The 21,549-nt window shown below is 38.0% G+C and overlaps 1 protein-coding gene and 1 long non-coding RNA gene across 16 annotated transcripts in view; one reads left to right on the top strand and one right to left on the bottom strand.

Moving 5' to 3' along the window:
- The window catches only part of LOC144582202 (uncharacterized), a 62,077-nt gene extending 56,071 nt beyond the window's left edge, over nt 1–6,006 (bottom strand). Inside the window, exon 1 of the long non-coding RNA XR_013534537.1 lies at nt 5,817–6,006. This is a non-coding gene — a long non-coding RNA (uncharacterized LOC144582202). The remainder of the gene's footprint in view (nt 1–5,816) is intronic.
- A 230-nt stretch (nt 6,007–6,236) lies between these two features.
- ECHDC1 (ethylmalonyl-CoA decarboxylase 1) overlaps nt 6,237–21,549 on the top strand; it is a 54,396-nt gene continuing 39,083 nt past the window's right edge. Inside the window, exons 1-4 of one of the 15 annotated variants that reach the window (XM_008994998.5) lie at nt 6,237–6,638; nt 15,343–15,395; nt 16,220–16,441; nt 20,093–20,235. In XM_008994998.5, coding sequence (XP_008993246.1) covers nt 16,222–16,441; nt 20,093–20,235 — 363 coding nt within the window. In that variant the 5' untranslated portion in view covers nt 6,237–6,638; nt 15,343–15,395; nt 16,220–16,221. Of the gene's footprint in view, nt 6,639–6,914; nt 7,084–7,160; nt 7,495–15,342; nt 15,396–16,219; nt 16,442–20,049; nt 20,236–21,549 lie in introns of those variants that run through there. The other 14 variants (XM_078370068.1, XM_078370067.1, XM_035296643.3 and 11 more) reach the window with 14 other exon arrangements.

The raw sequence follows: 21,549 nt of genomic DNA, 5'->3' as shown, positions 1-21,549 counted from the left end.
ATTTTTTGTAGAGACAGGCTTTTGCCATGTTGCCCAAGCTCTCTTGAACTCCTGGGCTCAAGCAGTCCACCTTCTTGGACTCCCAAGGTATTGGGATTACAGGTGTGAGACAGGCTCACATGCCTGACTGAGCATTTTTTCATACACTTGTTAGTGATTAGCAGTCTTCTTTTGAGAAATGTCTATTCAGTCCTTTTACTCACTTTTAAATTGGATTTTTTTTAACTATTGAGTTCTTTATATATTCTGAATATAACCCCTTGTCAGATGTATAGTTTGCAAATATTTTCTCCCATTCTGCAGGTTGTCTTTTCACTCTGTTGATTATACGTATTACATATTAACTTACTTATCTTACATTGTCCACCTACACCAATTTCGAAAATCTGCAATATAGAGTTTAACTTGGATGTTTTCCCAAACTGTGAAAAAATATAGATGGAAAATGGGAGCCAGAAATAGAAAGCCCACCTAGTATTAGAGTTATTACTGAGAAAGAAGAATGAAAGCTATTACCGAAAAATAAAACTGAAGAAACCTATCCTCAGGGACCTAAGTTCACAGCCATCAGAGATCCTGTAGCTCTTCTCAGTGGCTCTGCAAGGAAGCACTATAGCACATTAGACTCTAGTTTGCAGTTTAGCACAATGTTTATTGCAGTGAAAGGTATTTTTTCCCCTCAGGGAGGGAAAAAAAGAAGAACATACACAGATTGAATGTTCACAGCAGCCCATGTATAATCACTGGAAAGAGATCTAGGCCTGGGCAACATTTGGGTGGTAGCAGATAACACCACAAGGACAGTATAAAAGTACAACTTTTTAAACACTTTGGGAAAACATCCAAGATAAACTCCATATTGCAGATTTTCTAGTGGTGCAGGTGGACAATGAAAGATAAGTAAATATGTAATATGTATAAACAACATAGATAGAGGGAGAAATAATTTCATAGAAAAGAAAAAATATCAGGCTGGTTTCAGGTTTCTCCTCTAGCAGAAGGAAAAACAGAATGGTCTACTTGGAAAGTAGAAAGGTAAGACCCAAGAACTGATCGCCAGCCAAGTTGAAGTTCATGTGGGAGCAAAAGAAAGAGACAGCTTCAAATGTCCGTGCACTCAGGAAATAGGCAATATATGTATTTCTCAGGAAAAACAAAAAAAGAAAAACAAAGAAACAAATAAAAATTGTAAGCCCCTTTGTAACTAAATAAGAGCTGAATCCAAATAAAAGTTTGAAGTGGGCATATAAAACAATTGATGGCTTTAGATATAGGATTAAGTCTAAATTATTTTAATGTGATATAGAACAGTAAATTCAACTTTGAAAAATGATTATTGAGCAATAAAGAAGATATACAATGTATATGTATTAGTCCATTTTCATGCTGCTGATAAAGACATACCCAAGACTAGATAAATTTATAAAGAAAAAGTGGTTTAATGGACTCAAAGTTCCACGTGGCTGGGGAGGCCTCACAATAATGGAAGAAGGTGAAAGGCATGCCTTAGATGGTGGTAGGAAAGAGAGAATGAGAACCAAGCAAATGGGGTTTCCCCTTATAAAACTATCAGATCTTGTGAGACATATTCACTACCATGAGAACAGTATGGGGGAAATTGTCCCCATGATTCAATTATCTCCCACCAGGTCACTCCCACACCATGTGGGAATTATGGGGGCTACAATTCAAGATGAGATTGGGATAGGGACACAGCCAAACCACATTAGTATAAGATAAGTTTTTAAAAATATAACTTAGGTTTCAAATACCAGATTATATAACACAGAGTGAAGAAGAGAAAGGAAGGTAAAAGTAAAAATGTTAAATTCTTTATGTTTAAAAAGAAAGGAGTAAATTGCAAATTTATACATTGCTTTGAGAGATTCTTAGAAAATGTGAATAATCGGGCCTGGCGTGGTGGCTCACGCCTGTAATCCCAGCACTTTGGGAGGCTGAGGTGGGTGGATCACGAGGTCAAGAGATAGAGACCATCCTGGTCAACATGGTGAAACTCCGTCTCTACTAAAAGTACAAAAAATTAGCTGGGCATGGTGGCGCGTGCCTGTAATCCCAGCTACTCAGGAAGCTGAGGTAGGAGAATTGCCTGAACCCAGGAGGCGGAGGTTGCGGTGAGCCGAGATGGCGCCATTGCACTCCAGCCTGGGTAACAAGAGTGAAACTCCATCTCAAAAAAAAAAAAAGAAAATGTGAATAATTATAATACAATCAAAAGCAAAATGCCTAACTTCTAGAGCATTGAGGGAGATAAAAATGTATGCAATGGTTCATATAACAAACTATAATTTAGAAAAATACACATACACAGGCCAGGCAAGGTGGCTCACGCCTGTAATCCAAGCACTTTGGAGGCCAAGGTGGGCGGATCACCTGAGGTCAGGAGTTTATGACCAGCCTGATCAACATGGTGAAACCCTGTCTTTAAAAAAAAATAAAGAAAGAAAGAAAAAAAAAAAAAAAAAGAAAAATACACAGAGAGAGAGAGAGAGAGAGAAAACAAGGAGCCACACAGAACAGGTATAAATCTCAAGCCATAAACTGGAGTATTAAAGGAATTTAATTTTCCTTTCCTTTGGCTTAGTTTCTATTGTGATGACTCAGTTCTTCCTGGACAATGGACAATTTTAATCTCAGATGTTTAGTGTTGCTGCTGCTTGCCCTGGTATTGCAGCAATATTCTGAGAGGTTTATATAATTGTGCAAAGGCAGGCAATCCAGTCCCTGAGAAAAACACAGTTACATTATTGCTGAAATCCATTGCTGAAATCCATACAACTCCAGTTTGCATAACCTCTTCAAGTCCTGTAGCTTTCTTTTTCTTTTTTGAGACAGAGTCTTACTCTGTCACCCAGGCTGCAGTGCAGTGGTGTGATGTCGGCTTACTGCAATCTCCACCTCCCAGGTTCAGCCTTCAGAGTAGCTAGGACTACCCACCACCATGCCCAGCTAATTTTTGTATTTTTAGTAGAGACAGGGTTTCACCATGTTGGCCATGCTGGCCTCGAACTCCTGACCTCGGGTGATCTACTTTGATCCTGGCCTTCCAAAGTGCTAAGGTTACAGGTGTGAGCACCATGCCCAGCCAAATCTTGTAGCTTTCTAATTCCACACTTCAGATAGGGCATAGGAATTTTTATGCAAATTTTCTGAGTGCCCATGACCTAAGTTCACAGCCATCAGAGATCCTGTAGCTTTTCTCAGTGGCTCTGCAAGGAAGCACTATAGTACATTAACCTCCAGTTTGCAGTTTAGCACAATGTTTATTGCAGTGAAAGGTATTTTTATAGTAAGTTGTATGTGCAGTAAACCAAAATGCTACACATATAAATAAGCCATCAGAATATTATTGGAGGAAATTTTTTTAAATGAGGAAGACTAAGTCTTGGGTTTGAAAACATTCCCTCTTTCTCCAGGGTATGTGTAGTAAGTACCAGATATTTTGGTCTCGGCCCTCCTAGATCCCATGTGCCTGTCTTCTCGGGATGCTTAAATATCTTTACCGGTTTAGTCTCAAAGCCTATTCCAATTTATCAGAGTTAATTACTAATGCACATATGGGTCTAGGGGTAACTGCATGAAATACAAGCCAATATTAACAGAAGTCATTATTTTAGTATACTGCCTAACACCACTGAACATACCTCATTGCAGATCCTCATCTGCTTCCAATTATACTACCACAGCTGTGGGTAAATAGGCATTACTTAAGTGGGAGTAAAAAAAAATGCTGTTTTATCTCTTAGTATATTAAATAGTTACAGTACTGAAAATATGTCTTTTGTGCCATCCTCCTTGAATTTTCACTAGCTGCCAAGCTTTTTCCCTCCTCCAAACTCCTACTGGGCTTTGGTCCTCTTGTGATAGTTTCAATATATTTTTTTTTTACACATTTTATCTCCTCAACTTGTTGAGAGAAAATTGTTTGAGAACTGCCAAGTAACTAAATCCATGGGAAAAAGACAAAGCATGAGATAGTATCCCCAAAGAAATCCTACCCTTTGTTTTCTACTTACTTAAGCAAGGTACTATCAGGGAGGTACACAAAGAAGTGCCAACCTTGGAAGGCTGAAGTATCACATATCCATATACAGACTTACAGCATAAATCATATATCTAGTCATCCCCACTCACTCTGCAAAGTGATTAAATTCTTCCAAATCATCATTTAATCAAGTGACTTTCTTGTTCAAGAGTGTAATGGCTTAAGTTGCTCATTATATAATAAACTGGAATTAAATATGGTACTGCTAATAATGGCTTCTTCCAATCAGTGCAAACTGGGCTCCCACTTAACTCCTATCATACACATCTCCGTATCCTAAAGCTTTATCCTTCCTGCTCGGCGCATTGACACATTCTGTTCCTCCCACTAGAATATTCCCTGTACTTAGTCAGATCTTACCTATGACCACTGCAGAACTACAGGCATGTGACTATTCCACCAAACCCCTGTGCTCAGAGACTTGCCCAAACGTGACTATTCCATCCAAACCCCTGCGCTCAGAGACTTGCCCAAACTCTAGCACAGCTTTAGCAGGATAAGGCCCTGTGCCCAGGACGACTGCTTAAGAAAGCTGAACAACGTGATGTAACCAGCACACAACTGATGATAGGTCTCTGACCTTCCTTTCTTAGAACATTTACTAAAGGGCTTGCAATTGTAAATGCTTATTTCTTGCCATTCAGAAGTTCTCTCTCAAGGACCTGAGAGCCATTCCCTTGAAATGTAATCAAGGGGCCGGGAGCGGTGGCTCACACCTGTAATCCCAGCACTTTGGGAGGCCGAAGCGGGTAGATCACCAGATCAAGAGATCGAGAACATCCTGGTCAACATGGTGAAACCCCGTCTCTACTAAAAATACAAAAAATTAGCTGGGCATGGTGGCGCGTGCCTGTAATCCCAGCTACTCAGGAGGCTGAGGCAGGAGAATTGCCTGAACCCAGGAGGCAGAGGTTGCGGTGAGCCGAGATGGCGCCATTGCACTCCAGCCTGGGCAACAAGAGCGAAACTCCATCTCAAAAAAAAAAAAAAAAAAAGAAATGTAATCAAGGATAATTCCTCCGTAGGATGATACAATCGTAACTTAGTTAACTGTTAAACACACACACAAATTACACTAACAGCTCTGTACGTTTTCACTTTCTCTACTGAGCTCCCGCACATCCCCTTTCTCCTTTTAAAATGCCCAGATCACTTCTGCACAAATTGAAATAGAGCTCAGCTCTTTCCTGTCAGTAGTTAACAGAATAAAATGTTTTCACCGTTTCCTGTCAGTAGTTAACTGAATAAATCTTTTCACCGCCTTAACGTTCAGCTGTGCTTATCTTTGACATCGACTACCTAAGGTCTACCTTAGTCCCACGACTCTGACAAAACGTCTCAATATTGGTGTAAAATGACCTCCCCTTTCAGGCGGTCTTCCAAAGCACTTCCCGTCTGCGGCATACAAAATGTATTGGCACAAATTTTAAGCTTACTGAGCGTTTTTGATTTTTTTTTTTTTTTTTTTTTTTTTTTTCAAAATAAAGATGGGGGTTTCACCACTTTGGCCAAGCTGGTCTTGAACTCCTGGCCTCAAGTGATTCGCCCGTCTCGGCTTCCCAGAGTGCTGGGATTACAGGCGTAAGCCACCGCACCCGGCCGCTTACTGAGCTTTTAAAAACACCATGTCACATCCACACATTCAGGACACACACTAGTTTTTCGGGTTAAAAAAAAAAACAAAAAACTAGCTAAATACCCTTTCCCCTCAATAACTCAGAAGAGATCTCTAGAAAGGGTCGGCCTTCGGTACCTTTCGGTCCTCTCCCCTCTCGCTGTTTGCCTACATAGGCTTCTTTGCCTTTCTTTTTCCTCACGTCTATTGGAGCAAAAACAAGCAGGGTTCGGCGGTCTCCCTTCCAAGCGCTAAGCCAGTATGGGAAAAGCGAAAACGCGAAGCAAGTACTACACGAGTCCGCCAACCCGGGCTCACTCGCTGCCCTAGAAGGAGGGACGTGGCTGCAGGAAGGCTCCTCGCGGCGGGGGCGGGATTTCCGGGGTCATGAGAGCCTGCAGGGAAACGGAATAAAGTCCCCCAGAGAGGAAGGAGGAGCGTGGGATCGTAAACGGGGCGACGCGGAGAAGAGGAAGGGACATACCGGAACGGAGCACCGGCGCAGAGGAGGTTCCGGAGGGGAGCGGAAATAAAGGCACTCAAAGCTGAAAAGCGTGTGTAGGGGAACGGAAAAGGAAGTCATCGCCCCGGCCTGCGAGGCTGTGTGGTCGAAAGAGTTGGCCTTAGGACTTCAGTTAAGTGTTGTCAGTGGCAAAATTCTACAATATCGCCGTGGAATGGACTTTAGTGCTCCCTTCTCCAAACGTATCCCACACGGCGAGCTTCGCCAGCTCCGCGGCTTGTCCGGTACAAGCGCCGCGCAGTCCTGCCCTCTGCTAGACGTGGGGACGCGGTGCCTAGCGCCACGGGCCGACGAGGGGAAGGAGGGCGTGGGAAAGAGATGAATAGGTCTTGCTGGAGCAAGCGGAGAGATCGCGTCCTTACACTTTTAAGAGCATAAGGAGGCTTGCTTTCTACACACTGATTTAATTTTGGAATATCAAGGCACTGCTAAGTTAGGTAATGTTCTCTGTGACCTCTATAATTGTCTTTTATGTATAAAATTGTTTTGCTTAACTAAAACTTATTTGTATCGTGCAGCCAACTCTTCAAGAACGAAAAATGAGCAATTCCATTCTGGTAGAGGTTTTTCATTGGAGAATTTTTGAGCTGCAGTAATCCTTTTAACGCTGCACACACGTACAGGGATTACACATGTAGGGGATTAAAACCACAGTTAAGTTATAGGTTGAAGGGGCTGTTAAGGACTTCCGGCAACGTCTAAATCAACACTCCCTTTGTTCTTTTCTCTATTCCACATCTGGGAGTCCCCTGTATCTGGCTCTAGGTGCTAGTAGTATAGAGAGGAACTGGACAAGGATAGTAAAAACAGAGAGCCAAGCTTGCGATGATATGTATGTTTGTGAAACCTACGAGGGGAGGGAGCAGCCTCGTAATAAAACGGGTGATCCTTTCTTGACTTCTTATTGGGTTCTGGTCTGAATGGTGACTGTATAATCATCTGGGACGCCTGAGGTGATTAACATTCTGGGAAGGGAAGCCAGCCTGTGAAGAGGCTTTGTGTTGAAACTGGGTGAGTTGGGAGAATAATAAACAGGGCAGTTGCAGGGTTGATTTGTGGCCAGATTTTTAAACCCTTGCATGGAATTTAACCTTAAGAAAATTGTCATTAGGCACTGCAAATGCCGTCTTGCAATTAAATCTAATGGGAAGAACTGGTTAAAGAACTAATTACAGCAAAACGTGAGTGAGAATGGTGATGAAAGATACAATGTGAGAGTAGACAGTAAGGGGACTTTATGTAGTCTAGATGTTAGAGGAGATGATTGGAAGTTACTCTCAGGAAGACAAAAAGGTAACATCATATATGCAAAAGCTTGAAATGGCGAGAAAATCATAAAGATTTCAGGAACTGAAAGTTGTGCATTTTGGCTGTGTGAGGGCAAGAGTTGTGTGGGTGACATGTAATGAACCTTGAAAGGTAGTTTATATTATGACAGCCTAAAACCGAATCAGAACTTTAAAAACGGGTGATATATAATATAGACAGTCTGAAATCAAATGCTTCTGATTTTTATTACATGCTTAAGAGCAGTAGAGATTCCTCAGCTGGGAGTGATGGATGGAGAAGTTGTGGCTCTTTGGCAAGCTGACCAGAGGCCATTGAAACAATTTATTTGGCTGAATATGATACCCTCACTTGTAGCCACATATCCTGGGTTTGCATTTCTTAAAAACCCTACAGTGAAATCTTTCAGTCTTTCTTTTGTCTGATCTGGAGGGTCTCACCCTGTTACCTTGGCTGGAGTGCAGTGGCGAGACCTTGGCTCACTGCAACCTCTGTCATCTGGGTTCAAGTGATTCTCCTGCCTCAGTCTCCTGAGTAGCTGGGATTACAGGTGCCCACCACTATGTCCAGCTAATTTTTGTATTTTAGTAGAGACGGGGTTTTGCCCTGTTGGCCAGGCTTGTCTCGAACTCTTGACCTTAGGTGATCCACCCACCTTGGTCTTCAGAGTGCTGGGATTACAGGCGCAAGCCACTGTGCCTGGACTGAAATAGTTATTTTTTTATTATTTTGTAAACATAGGTCTTTATTTTAGAAATGACTAGCTACAGTAATACCTATATAGTAATAACGACATGTGTGTCATTTAGTTCCACAAAAATTTAATGTAAAATACTGTGCTAAGAGCTGTGAATAAGATGTAGTCCCTGTCCTGATTATCTCTAAAATACTACAACTTATCTCATATGTACCTTTCTGTTATGTTTTCTGGTTGTGCATGAATTATTAAGAAATATCATTACCTTTAATAAGGACTCTTGCTTAGCTGCCAGAATTGTCAACAAAGAGATTTCAGACATCTCTAATCTTTAATTATCATTGGTACCTACTGAGTCAATATTTGTGTTCTTTCTTTACATTTCTGTTTGAAGAAGTAGAGTTCTTAAGAAACTAACTTTGCAACTAGCAGTTTAGGAAATGAGAAATTTCCTGAACAGGACATCTGTCAATATTCGGAATGATATTCCTCAATTAAAAAAAAGTTTCCTGAGAAGTAAATGTAGCACACATATATAGAGAGTAAAATGTATAAGATGAGTTTAAAGAAAAAGAAAATAAATACCTGTGGATGTGAAGCGGGAGCGCCAAGATCTCGGACACTGAACTAGGAAGTAAGAGGTGATGTATTTCAGCTGGGTGTAAGGTGACATGGTTAACAGCCAAGGTTGTCTAACAAAGAGAAGCTCTGCCTTTATATAGGCTTACAACTCTAGATATTACACGTGAAAGGGTCTTGGGTTTACAGTTTTAGAAATTGTAAGTTAAAGGGTCTTGGTTGATGGAGTAGGAGTGAAGTGGGGTTTGATCTTGTTTAAGTAAAAACGATGCCTTCCGTAAAGATTCCCCCATACTGTCCCTGATTCTATAGGAAGGGGAATAAGGAGGCCAGCCTTTTCTTCTATTGAAATGCAGTGTGGAAGTCAAGGGGGATGTGATCTTAGATGCTTGGGTCTCTTTCTTCAGATGCATTATTTGGTTAAGAAATAGAACATACCTGTATTCTGAAACTTTTTCAGCACCTGTTAGGTGACTCAACTGATATTTTTCTTCATTCTTCACATCTGTGTTTATTTTCTTTCTTGCAAAATGTAACATAAATTTCAAGTCAGTGAACAAAAGTCATTTGTTACAAAAGTAATAGCTGTGAAACACTAGTATTGCACTGTTTTATAACCACAAAAATTCTGGTTACATATATATATTTGATAAATCTGGTTTCATATATGTGTGTGGGGGAGTATACATTTGATATTTACTCCCTAGCAAAGCTGGTATGTTGCTTGATTTTGGTTGTACTTCTGCTTAGAATTTTAAAAATTAGAATGAAGGGAAAATGTAGCAGGAGTGGTCGTGAGAAACAGAGCTCCCGAACACCGAATGGGGGAGGAAAAGTTATTTTATTTTATTTTATTATTATTTTTTTTAAGATGGGGTTTCACCATGATGGCCAGGCTGGTCTTGCACTCCTGACCTCAGATGATCCACCCATCTCGGCCTCCCAAAGTGCTAGGATTACAGGCGTGAGCCACCGTGCCCAGCCGGAAAAGGTTTTTCATTATTATTATTAATATTATGGTCGGGAGCCAGGCGATGGCTCCAAATTCCCAGCTCGTCTAACAAAGGAATGTTCTGCCTTCATATAGGTTTATACTTTAGATACTACACATGGAAGAATCTTCGGTTTACAGCCTTAGAAATTACATATGAAGATTTACAGGTTTAGGACTCACGTGAAAAGGTTTCGGGTTTACAGCTTTAGAAATCACATATGAAAGGGTTTCGATGTCCAGGACTTGAACTCAGATCCGGAACAAGTAAATTTGATAGGCATTTATAGAGCTCTCCACTTTAAATACATAAGGTGTACATTCTTGTCAGTGCCACATCGCACCTACTTATAGCTTTAAATGAAATATTGATCGGCTATTATTAAGCACAATTATTGCCATAAAAGAGGTTTTTCAATACCCATTTTTAGAATAAAGCAGTATTACTGTTCTCTCTCCCTCTTTTTCTTCCTCTTTGTTCTTCTCCTTTACTCTTTTTTTTTTCTTTGCTTCTCTCCTTTCTTAAAAAAAAAAAAAAAAAGGTTGTCTTTGGAGCAGATCCTAAGGGAATTTATTATTAATTACATCCTTATTTGCCACAAAGACAACGTATGTTTGAGAATGATGGGTAGAAATAAGAATTTAATTGTGGCCCTTGACATTTTTCAATCTGTGAATATTACAGCCACCACAAAACTTCTATAGACTTTTGTTCATGGGGAACCATCACCCCCATTTCCCAAAACTTTTAGAGACTAACCATTAATCACAGAATAAAGTCCTAACTTAGCATTTCCTTCAGGATTCTTCATGTAAAATCTTAAAATATAGGATCAATACGTTTCATTCACACTCAATGAGCAGGTCATATTTTAATTGCATGTGACCTTCATTTCCTACTGTAAATAATATTCTCTCTCTACTTAACGGCCATTTTTCCTACTGATTCCTTAGCTCTAACATCTGATCCATATGTATTTCCCAGGCATCCCTGGTCATTCGTAAATTTCTCTTGTCCTGAGTTCTAATACATTATTATTAAATTTTATTTAATAAAAAAAAAAGGGTTTCGGGTTTACAGCTTTAGGATTCACAAGTGAAAAGGTCTTGGGTTTGATCTTGTTTTAAGTAAAAACAGTGCCTTCTGGAGAGTTTCCCCAAGACCAAGCCCGCCACCTACAGGAAGGCGAATCAAGAGGCGCCAGTCGGTCAGCCTTTTCTTCTATTGAAATGCAGTGTGGCAGTCAAAGGGGAAGTTGATCCCAGATGCCTGGGTCTCTTTCCTCACAATAATGCATCATAATTCAATGCACTGATTTAATGTTATTGAATCCATTTATACCTAAAGAAAATCCTTAGACTACGTGATCAGAGTTTACTGGTGGAAAAAAAAGATATCCTTTTATGAAGTTAAGATTACATTAAATTTAATGGCACACTCTAGCAAAGCTCAATAAAAGGAGAGACTTTGCTCTATTTTCATATTTTGTGCATATTTTGTTTCTCTGCCAAAACGGAAAACTTTTAAAGATGCTTTATTTCTCTCTGAAATAGCTAACAATGGCATGATCATTAATAGGAATTCAATATAAATAGCCATTGAATTGCTACAGAATTACCTCTTACCAAATGCTCTTAACATATGCATATGTGTCTATGGCCATTTCCTGGCCATAAAAATCTACATATAAGTACAAATGTAATGGCCCATATGCCAAGAAACCAATAACTGTTTATTTCTGAGAATGCAGCTAAATGTCTAGTTAAAATGTACTTTAAATAATCCAAGAAAGAATACTATCCTCTTTTGAAATATTTGCCTTACTTGCTAGTCCAGTTATTATGTTTTTTTTTTTTTTTTTTTTTTTGAGACGGAGTTTCGCTTTTGTTACCCAGACTGGAGTTCAATGGCACGATCTTGGCTCACCGCCACCTCCGCCGCCTGGGTTCAAGCAATTCTCCTGCCTCTGCCTCCTGAGTAGCTGGGACTACAGGCGTACACCACCTTGCCCAGCTAATTTTTGTATTTTTAGTAGAGACGGGGTTTCACCTTGTTGACCAGGATGGTCTTGATCTCTTGACCTCGTGATCCACCCACCTCGACCTCCCAAAGTGCTGGGATTATAGGCGTGAGCCACCGCGCCTGGCCAAGTTATTATGTTTTTAAAAATCTGTCTTTAAAAAAGCAAAGAGTTCCTCCTCCCCTCCTCCCCTTCCTTTTCCTTAAAAAAAAAAAAAGCAAAGAAAGCTTCAGAACTCATTTTGAATTATATAGTTTGGTATATTTTCCTATTTTTCTCACAGACTTTGACCAGTGAACTTGGTTCTAATTCTAAGGGTAGTAAAAGGAAAGGTGAAACAGAAAGAATGGTGGTTGAGTATGGAATGATTATGATTATGAATGGAGATTACAAAAAAACTTAATAAATATATCCTGTCATGAGAATATAGGTATTGATGATGAAAAGAGTCAAACTCTGTAAAATATTTAAGAGATTTATTCTGAGCCAAATGTGAGTGCCTATGGCCTGTGACACAGCCCTCAGGTCCTGAGAACATGTGCCCAAGGTGGTTGGGGTACAACTTGGTTTTACATATTTTAGGAAGGCATGAGACATCAATCAAATACATTTAAGAAATAAGTTGGTTTGGTTCAGAAGGGTGGGACAACTTAAAGTGGGGGTGCTTCCAGGCTATAGGTAAATTTTTACATTTTCTGGTTGACAGTTAGTTGAGTTTGTCTAAAGACCTGGGATTCATAAAAAAGAATGTTCAGATTAAAAGGATTGTGGAGACCAGTTTTTTTGTGCAGAGGAATCTCTCAGCAGACTTCAGAGAGAGCAGGTTGTAAACTATTTCTTCTCAGACCTAAAAGGGTGCCTGGCTCTTAGTTGATTTTCTCCTGGATCTGGAAAGAAAGGAAGAAAAACAAAGAAGGAAGGGGATGCTCCATAGAATGTGGATTTTTCCCACAGGAGAGTTTACAGAGCAATTTTAAAGAATGTCAAGGAAATATATTTTGGGATTAAATTTTTTTTCTTGGCTCCTAATGTTATGCCAGGGTCAGATTGAAAAGTAAGTCAAGATATATAGGGTCAAATAAAAACCACCTGATGAGAATTTATGGTTTGTTGGGCATGACTCCCTAGACCCTTTAGGTGGGAATATCAGCTAGATTAAAAAAAAAAATCAGAATTTAGTCCTCAGTGTGGTTAATTTGTTTCAAGCCCAATTGCTTGGCATTTCTCAATAATGTCTGAAATTTTTAGTTTAGGTTTCTTCTACTAGCTAAGAGATTTTGAGGCAACTTGACATTTCCATTTGAATGATAGGAAGTGTCTAAGCCTTGGTGTTTTTTTTATAACCGTGTCATACTTTTTAATTGGTAACAACATTTCATTTGTAAAACTCCCCTGACCCCTTTCATTTTTCATAGACCTCAATTTTCTATGCTTATCAGTTTATTTCTCCTTCATGGTAAAATATTTTAAAAATACAATTCCATGTGCCTTAGAGCAAGAAAACTCTCAACAAAATAATTCATTCTTTCCCAGGAAACTTTTGCTTTCCAGTTAAAGAGATAGTTTATTTGACAAGAATAGTTCATTTTCTAATGATGGTGCATAACTAATGATAATAATTTCAGAAATATTTTCTTTCCATAGACAAAACTTTTGCTTCCCTCTTGGAAAGGAGGAAGATAGGTCTTTGAACCAGACTGCAGTTTTGGGTACTGGAGATATATAAGGGAAAGAAATAAGTTAAATATGGGGAATAATATTCAACAAATGAGAATAATATTTGGAGGAAAATCTTACAAATGAATAATTTGTTTAAAATGAAATAATTTATTATTTAAGTATATGGCAGTAATTTCTTTGACATTTAAAAATTTTATTTAGTTTCACAGTATCCTCTCATTCTTTTATATGCCCAGTAATTTCATGTAGTACTGGTAAAGTACCTATTATTGCACTAAATTAGATGGTGGGAACATCTAGGATATCACCTTTTATTCTGCCTTTATTGTATTACTATACATTTCTATGTTCTAATTAGGTTCCTTTATTTTGAAGTGTATTTAAAAAATCTTGCAAGGTCTCTTGAGTTTACTGAAAATATCCTGAAATGTTGCAAGCTCATGTTTGATAATTGTTCCCTCTAGCTTTCTAGGTCTTCAGGAGGCCTTAGATACCTTAAAATCTGTTAATACCTTATCATTTTCTAATTTGACAGAACAGGTGATGGGATGGAAGGATGTCACACAAGGTATACTATATGAATTTTGGAAAAGGAGTATGGAATTGGCAATAGATGAAGACATTAAAGTATTGTTATAATTAAAATTTTTGGTGCCACAAAAGAAGTAGCCCTTGATAAATTTTTTCAGCAAGGCAATTTACTTATATAGAAAGGTGTGGCTCACAGACTGAACAATGGCGGGCACACACCTGGACAAGGAAGGGGAAGGGGTACTTATGCCTGATGTAGGTTGCTCCTACTGCTGTGTCATTCCCCTATTGGCTAGAGTTAGACCACATAGTCTAGTCTAATTCCAATTGGCTATTTTAAAGGGAGCAGGGGTATGAGCCAGAGTAGTGGAGGTGGGTAGTTTGGCAGGAAGAATGGTTACGGGCAGGTCAGAGCAGGTAGCCCGGAGTCAAAGCAGGTGACAGGAGCAAGTGACCAGGATGAGTCAGGACAGAGCAGGAGACTGGGGGAACAGATATGAACTACTGATTAGAACTGGTGGAAAAGGTTGTTTACTCAAACTACAAGGAAGTTCAACTTAAAAATGGAGAATTAAAGAATAAGAGAGCTGAACATACTGACATACTGATTCTTTGTAGAGAAACTTGAGGATCACTATATCTAACAGTATTCAAAATACTAAATATTTAGGTATTTTGCAACTTGTAACATTTGGTCACTTTCCTTGCTTATTGCTTCTATACATCAAATTGATCCAAACCTTGTTTTTTAGTTTTTTTTAAAAATATTTCTTTATTTTTTATTTTTTTATTTTTTTAAGACGTGGTTTCACCATGTTGGTCAGGCTGGTCTTGAACTCCCTACCTCAGGTGATCCACCCACCTTGGCCCCCAAAGTGCTTGGATTACAGGCGTGAGCCACCACACCTGGCCCGATCCAAATCTTGTTAATCACAATTCATTAAGTGGTGGGTGACCACCCAGTGCTTTCATTATTTATTCGGTAACCCTAGCAGCTGGCAACTGGTGACTGTTTTGGTGGGAGGGAGGGAGGATACAAAGACCAGGAGGAATTTGACATTAAGGGAAATAATAAAGTTATGACAGTTAAAAGCAGGTCCCAACAAAGACTTATGATGGCAAATTAGAATACCTTTTTTTCTTGGAAAAGTAACATCAAGTTTTGATTCTTAGATATCATTTTTTAAGATAACAATCATCTTGCAATTTTTTTTTTGCTAAACCCTAATGTAGTGTATTAGGTCACAGTTTATGAGTTAACACTTCAGTCTCCTTGAGGAGATTTAAGAAACATCTTGGTGTCTTTAATATTGTAGTTACACACACATTCTTATATCCTTCCCCATTTTTCTTAGGACCCTTTCCAGCTTTTTCTTAGGACCCTTCCAGCCTGAAGGCTTTGCAGAAGGTAAGAATAATGCCAAGAATAAAATTTCTGTTGGAGAGTGGGATTGCTCTTGCAGCATTTTTGCATAGTGGCTGTTTCCAAGGGGATACTTGGACTATATTTACTTTTAGATTTTGAAAAAGTTAAGGGTTGAAGAATAGAGAAGAATCTGAAGCAAAAGACTACCTGGAGGCAGGAGATGGTGCAAAATACAGAGCAGTATTTTTTTCTAAGCCTTCCTATTGTATTGGAGCATGGTAAAGATACTGTAATTATTCTGTTATCTCTCACTGATACATACTGAAATGATATGCTTTGTGAATTATTTGGTTTGAGAAGGAGGGAAAAATGAAAGGAATTTCATACTGATCATTTCCTGAAACAGTGCTTTTAAAAAAATGGGGAAGTGGCCAGGTGCCACGGCTTACACCTATTATCTCAGCACTTTGGGAGTCCAAGTTGGGTGGATCATTTGTAATCAGGAGTTTGAGACCAGCCTGGCTAACATGGTGAAACCTTGCCTCTACTAAAAGTACAAAAATTAGCTAGGTGTGGTGACGGGCCCCTGTAGTCCCAGCTAATTGGGAGGCTGAGGTATGAGAATCATTGGAAGCCGGGAGGCAGAGGTTGCAGTGAGCCGAATTTGTTCTACTGGACTCCAGCCTGGGCAACAGGGCGAAACTACGTCTCAAAAAAAAAAAAAAAAAAAGAAAAGAAAAAGAAAGAAAAGGGGAAGTATTCACAATCCACCAGAAGTGTCCATTACTACAGCCTATTAACACATATTATTAGAAAAGTGAGTGCCTATTAATCTGTGCTATTGCATACTTATTTCTCTTTTCCAGAAATGACAACAGGTCTTTTGAAGACATCGCCTCTGTCTGTAAGGACAAAATTGCTACATCAAACAGGATTGTCACTTTATAATACAGCCCATGGATTTTATGAGGAAGAAGTGAAAAAAAAACTTCAGCAGTTTCCTGGTGGAACTGTTGACCTTCAGAAGGAAGACAATGGCATTGGTATTCTTACTCTGAACAATCCAAGTAAAATGAATGCCTTCTCAGGTATTAAGAATCTTTTCATTCCTAAAGAATCACACTAAATCTAACCTGTTATCACATGTTTTTTATCCTTGCTCTGGTGACAGTATGTTTTAAAGTCCTGGTACTTCTGGTAGAACATGAGAAAAGTAACAATAAAAACAACAACTCTATTATATGAACCAGAAATACTTTAATTTTTAAATAATTATGGATATTTGAAAGTTTTCAGAAAACTCATTAGTATAGATGTTGATAAAAAGGAAATCTAAATTAATCTTGATTATATTTTCCATCAAATTCATTAACTTTTTAATAACTTCATTTGTTTTCAGCTTATGCTACTAGGGAACAAGGAGAAAGAGGTTTCAAAGAGTTCGTGAAACTAAAGAGAAAAGCCTGTGAAAGAAAAGAATTATTTAGGCTAATTTTTTTCTGTGAACTGAGTTAAAATCATTGTTAGTTTTTAACCTTTTAATTCCATTATTAACAGAAGAAACACAGCACTTGTCCATCTGTGGACTCCTTCCTAACTCTTAGATACTGGTGAGTGCCTTTTATTTTCTGGTCAACACAGAGAACTGAAGATGCAGGATGTGGTAATTTGTCATTTTGCTGAGGCTCGGATTTGAATTATGCTACCACTATGTTATGCAAGAGCTAATGAGTAGCTTTGCTGAATACTCACCACTCACATTTTCTTTTTTTTTTCGTTTTTTTAATTAAAAAATTTTTTTTTTATTTTATGCTTTTTATTCACGCAGAACACAAAGGCAAACCACTTGCATTTTCAAGTTGATTTTAGTAATCTCTCCTTTTTAGTTGTGCACTTCATGATTATAATCTCTAGTAGCATTTCATATTCGGGGCTCAGAAAAACTCACAAAATTTTCATATATCTACTTTACATATAATCATACTATAGACATAATTGAATAGTCTGTAAACTTTGTAAATTACTAGTGGTGAGTCTTTAAACCCAAGATGACTTTACTCTCCATTTACTGGAATTCAGAGATATTTCTCTATACCACTGCTGACCAATGAAAGCATAATGCAAAAACAAATGTGAGCCACATGTGCAATTTTAAGTATTCTAGTAGCCAGAGTTTTAAAAAATGAAAAAACAGGTAAAATTATTTTTAACAATTCATTTTTAACTCAGTATATCCAAAATATTTTTTTCAGTATGTCACTAATATAAGCAATTATGAGGCATTTTTCTTTTTACTTTTGTACTAAGTCTATGAATCTGGTATTTATTTTATACTTACGACACGTCTCAATTTGGATTAGCCACATATCAAGTGCTTAATACATACAGGTGACTAGTGACTACCTTATTAGACTTTGTAGCTTCATATGTTCAGTTGGTTTAGAGGATAAAAACCAATTTAATGTTAGTCCAGGAAAAATAGAAATTGAAAGGTAAAATTTCTCTAGAGGGTTAAATTAGATCAGTAGTGTTGATTTGTTTCTGAAAAGTTACAAATAATTTTTTATTCAATCAGAAACATATTATTTTAATGCATAATATAGAAAACTAATAATAGCAAACCTGTTTTGATTTGGGTAATGGTATTTGGTGAAGCTGGGTTGGGAAAGGATGAATGAGCACTCAGGCCCTTGTTTAAAAATCATTCAGTTAGATACTCTTTAACGGCTCTTCCATCTTTTGAGATTTATTTTACAAAGTAAAAAAGATTATTTTAGCAGTAACTACTGGTATAAATTTTTCTTATTCTCACGACCAGCATTTCAGCATCTTAAGAAAGGTTCAAAGAAAAATCAACACCATAAGGAAGGTTTTTTTAAAAAACGCCAGCATTGTTTTTTAGAAGCTTAGATACTGTGAATGATTAAAGGTTCGTATTAACCTATACAGATTGATTCTTTTACTAAAAGTGTGGGTTTCTTCTTTTCCCTTACTAGACTATAAATCACTTGAGAGCAAGAATGATATTTCTAAAGCATCTAGGACATCCTTGGAAAGGGTTACAGTTTTAAATTCAGTCATTTGTTGCTTTGTGATGGGGATACATTCTAAGAAATATGTTAGGTGTGAACATTGGACAGTGTACTTACACTTAGTATAAACTATTACACACCTGTACCATATGATACAGCTTGCTGCTTCTAGGCTGCAAAACTATTTAGTGCATTACTTTCTGAATACTATAGGCAACTGTAATACAAATGTGAATAATGCATTGTACCACATTACAATGGCTATGATTGTTACTAATTAGGTAATAGGAATTTTTTTAGCTCCATTATAATCTTAAGGAACTACCATGTTATATGTGATACATTGTTGGTGCATGACGGTATGTCATAATTAGCCATTAGAAAGGATAGTTAAATTAGTCATTTGTGAGTTAATACCAATAATAAAACATTTATTGTGGAACTACCTCACTCCTGGTTACTTTAGTAAATGGCAAAGAAAATAATAGTTCTTGACATTGTGGGATTTATTTTCCAAAGAAGTGTACTTGTGGTACAAATTTTTTTGCCGGTTTTAGCCCTCTATTATGATCTTTATACATTAGCTTCTAAAGCATTTCCTAGGTGGAAGAAAATAAAATTAGTCATGTTGAAAACCATGAATTTTATGAACTTGGAAGATCACCAAAGATAAGCATATCTAAAAGTTATTGATTAGATCTTAAAATGCCAGTCCCAGCTGTTTCTATTTTAAATTTGTCTATTATAAAGAAGCTCCAATAGAATTTGGATGATATTAAGGTAACAATCTGTAAGTCATAGAATCAGTGGTTGGTAGGCCTGTGAAGAACTTCCATAGTATGCCTCAAGCTCCTCAGAGGACAATTTGTCAACCATGGAACAAGATGGTATTTATTACTCATTCCTGAACTAATACCTTATTATACTAATTCTGATTAGGAATCACACTTTGTTCTGTATACCATATGTCTAATATATCATAAGATCTCATAGTTATATTATACTCATAAAGCTATACTGACTGAGATAAGATGTATTACTGAGAAGTAAGGTCTATGTTTTATCTTTACGCTAAGAAACAATTTTTTCTTATTACCGTATCATCATTTTCTTATTCTTCGTACAGCATGACATATTCTTTTTTTTTTTTGAGACAGTCTCGGTCTGTCTACAGGCTGGAGTGCAGGTGTGTGATATTGGTTTACCACAACCTCCAACTCCTGGTTCAAGCAATTCTCCTGCTTCAGCCTCCCAAGAGGCTGGGATTACAGACATATGCCACCACACCCAGCTAATTTTTGTATTTGTAGTAGAGACAGAGTTTCACCATGTTAATCAGGATGGTCTCGATCTCCTGACCTCCGATCCTCCTGCTTCAGCCTCCCAAAACTCTGGGTATAGGCATGAACTACCACGCCTGGCGTAGTATATTCTTATTCTTCTTCCTAATCATGTATTTGTGTCATTTCTTAAGATAGATGGAGAGATAGACATATAACAAATTTAAATTTACAATGCAGGGCCTGCCATATATACCTCTTCTGTATACTCCATACTCCCAGCACAATAGGCATTTGATAGACATTCAGTAAATATTTATAAAATATAGGACCTAAGAGTATGCTTGACACCTTATGATTTATAAATAATTTCTATTTTTCCAGTCGCCTTCATATGCTTGTGATTCCCCACTCCCATCTCCGGCAGGTGTTATGATGCTACAACTTCTGGAGAAAGTAATTGAATTGGAAAACTGGACAGAGGGGAAAGGCCTCATTGTCCGTGGGGCAAAAAATAATTTCTGTTCAGGATCGGATCTGAATGCTGTGAAAGCACTAGCAACTCCAGAGGCAAGTGTTCTATGAATTATGCATTAGATTCTCCTTGTTTATTATACATGTATGGCTGAGACATTTATATATATTTTCCTTATGGTTATTATGATGACTTTAATAACTTTCAAAGGATTATAGGGATTTTTTGGTTCATTTGTTTTGTTTTTGGTAGAATTACAGGAGAAGCAGTATAAGAGAAGCAAATGATTCTAATTTTTTACTAATATGGTATCTGCAAAGGGCTCTTGATAAAAGGTTTAAAATTATTTTTTCTAGTTTAGCGGAACACTCTCAGTTGTGTTTGATATTTTAGAGGATGGGATTATCTCTCTCTTGCTAGCAGTTAATGTTACTCCCTTCCCCTCCAATGCCTCACTTTTGTCTCTTTATTTTTAAGGTGTATTGATTTAAAAAAAAAAAATATTTTTAAATTTTAGAATAATTTTAAATGTATAGAAAAGCTGCAAATGCAATTCAGAGTTCCTATACACTGCGCATCCAGTTTCTCCTTTTGTTAACATCTTATATTTCTATGGTACATAGATTTGTTGCTACTAATGAACCAATGTAATAGTCTGTTCTCATACTGCTATAAACATCTACCTGAGACTGGGTAATTTATGAAGAAAAGAGGTTTAATTGACTTACAGTTCTGCACGCTGTACAGGAAACATGGGTGGGAGGCCTCAGGAAACTTACTATTATGGTGGAAGGCAAAGGGGAAGTGAGCATATCTTACCATGGTGAAGCCAGAGAGCTGGGGAGGTATCACACACTTTTAAACAACAAGGTCTCATGAGAACTCATTCACTGTCACAAGAACAGCAAGGGGGAAATCCACCCCCATGATTCAGTCACTTCCACCAGGCCCTTCCTTCAACACTGGGAATTACAATTTGACATGAGATTTGGTTGAGGGACACAGAGCCAAACCATGTTAACCAACATTGATACTTTATTATTAATGAAACTCTACTGTATGATTTCATTTATATATGGAATCTAAAATAGTGAAACTCTGCCTAGCATGGGTGGCTCACACCTATAATATGAATGCTTTGGTAAGCTGAGATGGCAGGATTGCTTGAGGCCAGGAGTCCAGGACAGTCCTTATCTCTACCAAAAAATTAAAAAATTAGCTGGATGTGGTGGCATACACCTGTGGTTCCAGCTACTTGGGAGGCTGAGGTGTGACGATTGCTTGATTCCAGGAGCTTAAGGCTTCATTGAACCATGGTGGTGTCACTGCATTCCAGCCTGCCTGACAGAGTGAGACCGTCTCTCAAAAAAAAAAAAAAAAAAGCGAAACTCACAGAAGCCAAGATTGGA

Source organism: Callithrix jacchus, chromosome 4, assembly GCF_049354715.1.
Source record: "Callithrix jacchus isolate 240 chromosome 4, calJac240_pri, whole genome shotgun sequence".
NCBI lineage: Eukaryota > Metazoa > Chordata > Mammalia > Primates > Cebidae > Callithrix > Callithrix jacchus.
The sequence above is the reverse complement of the archived record's forward strand: the minus strand, read 5'-3'. Positions and strand labels throughout refer to the sequence as shown.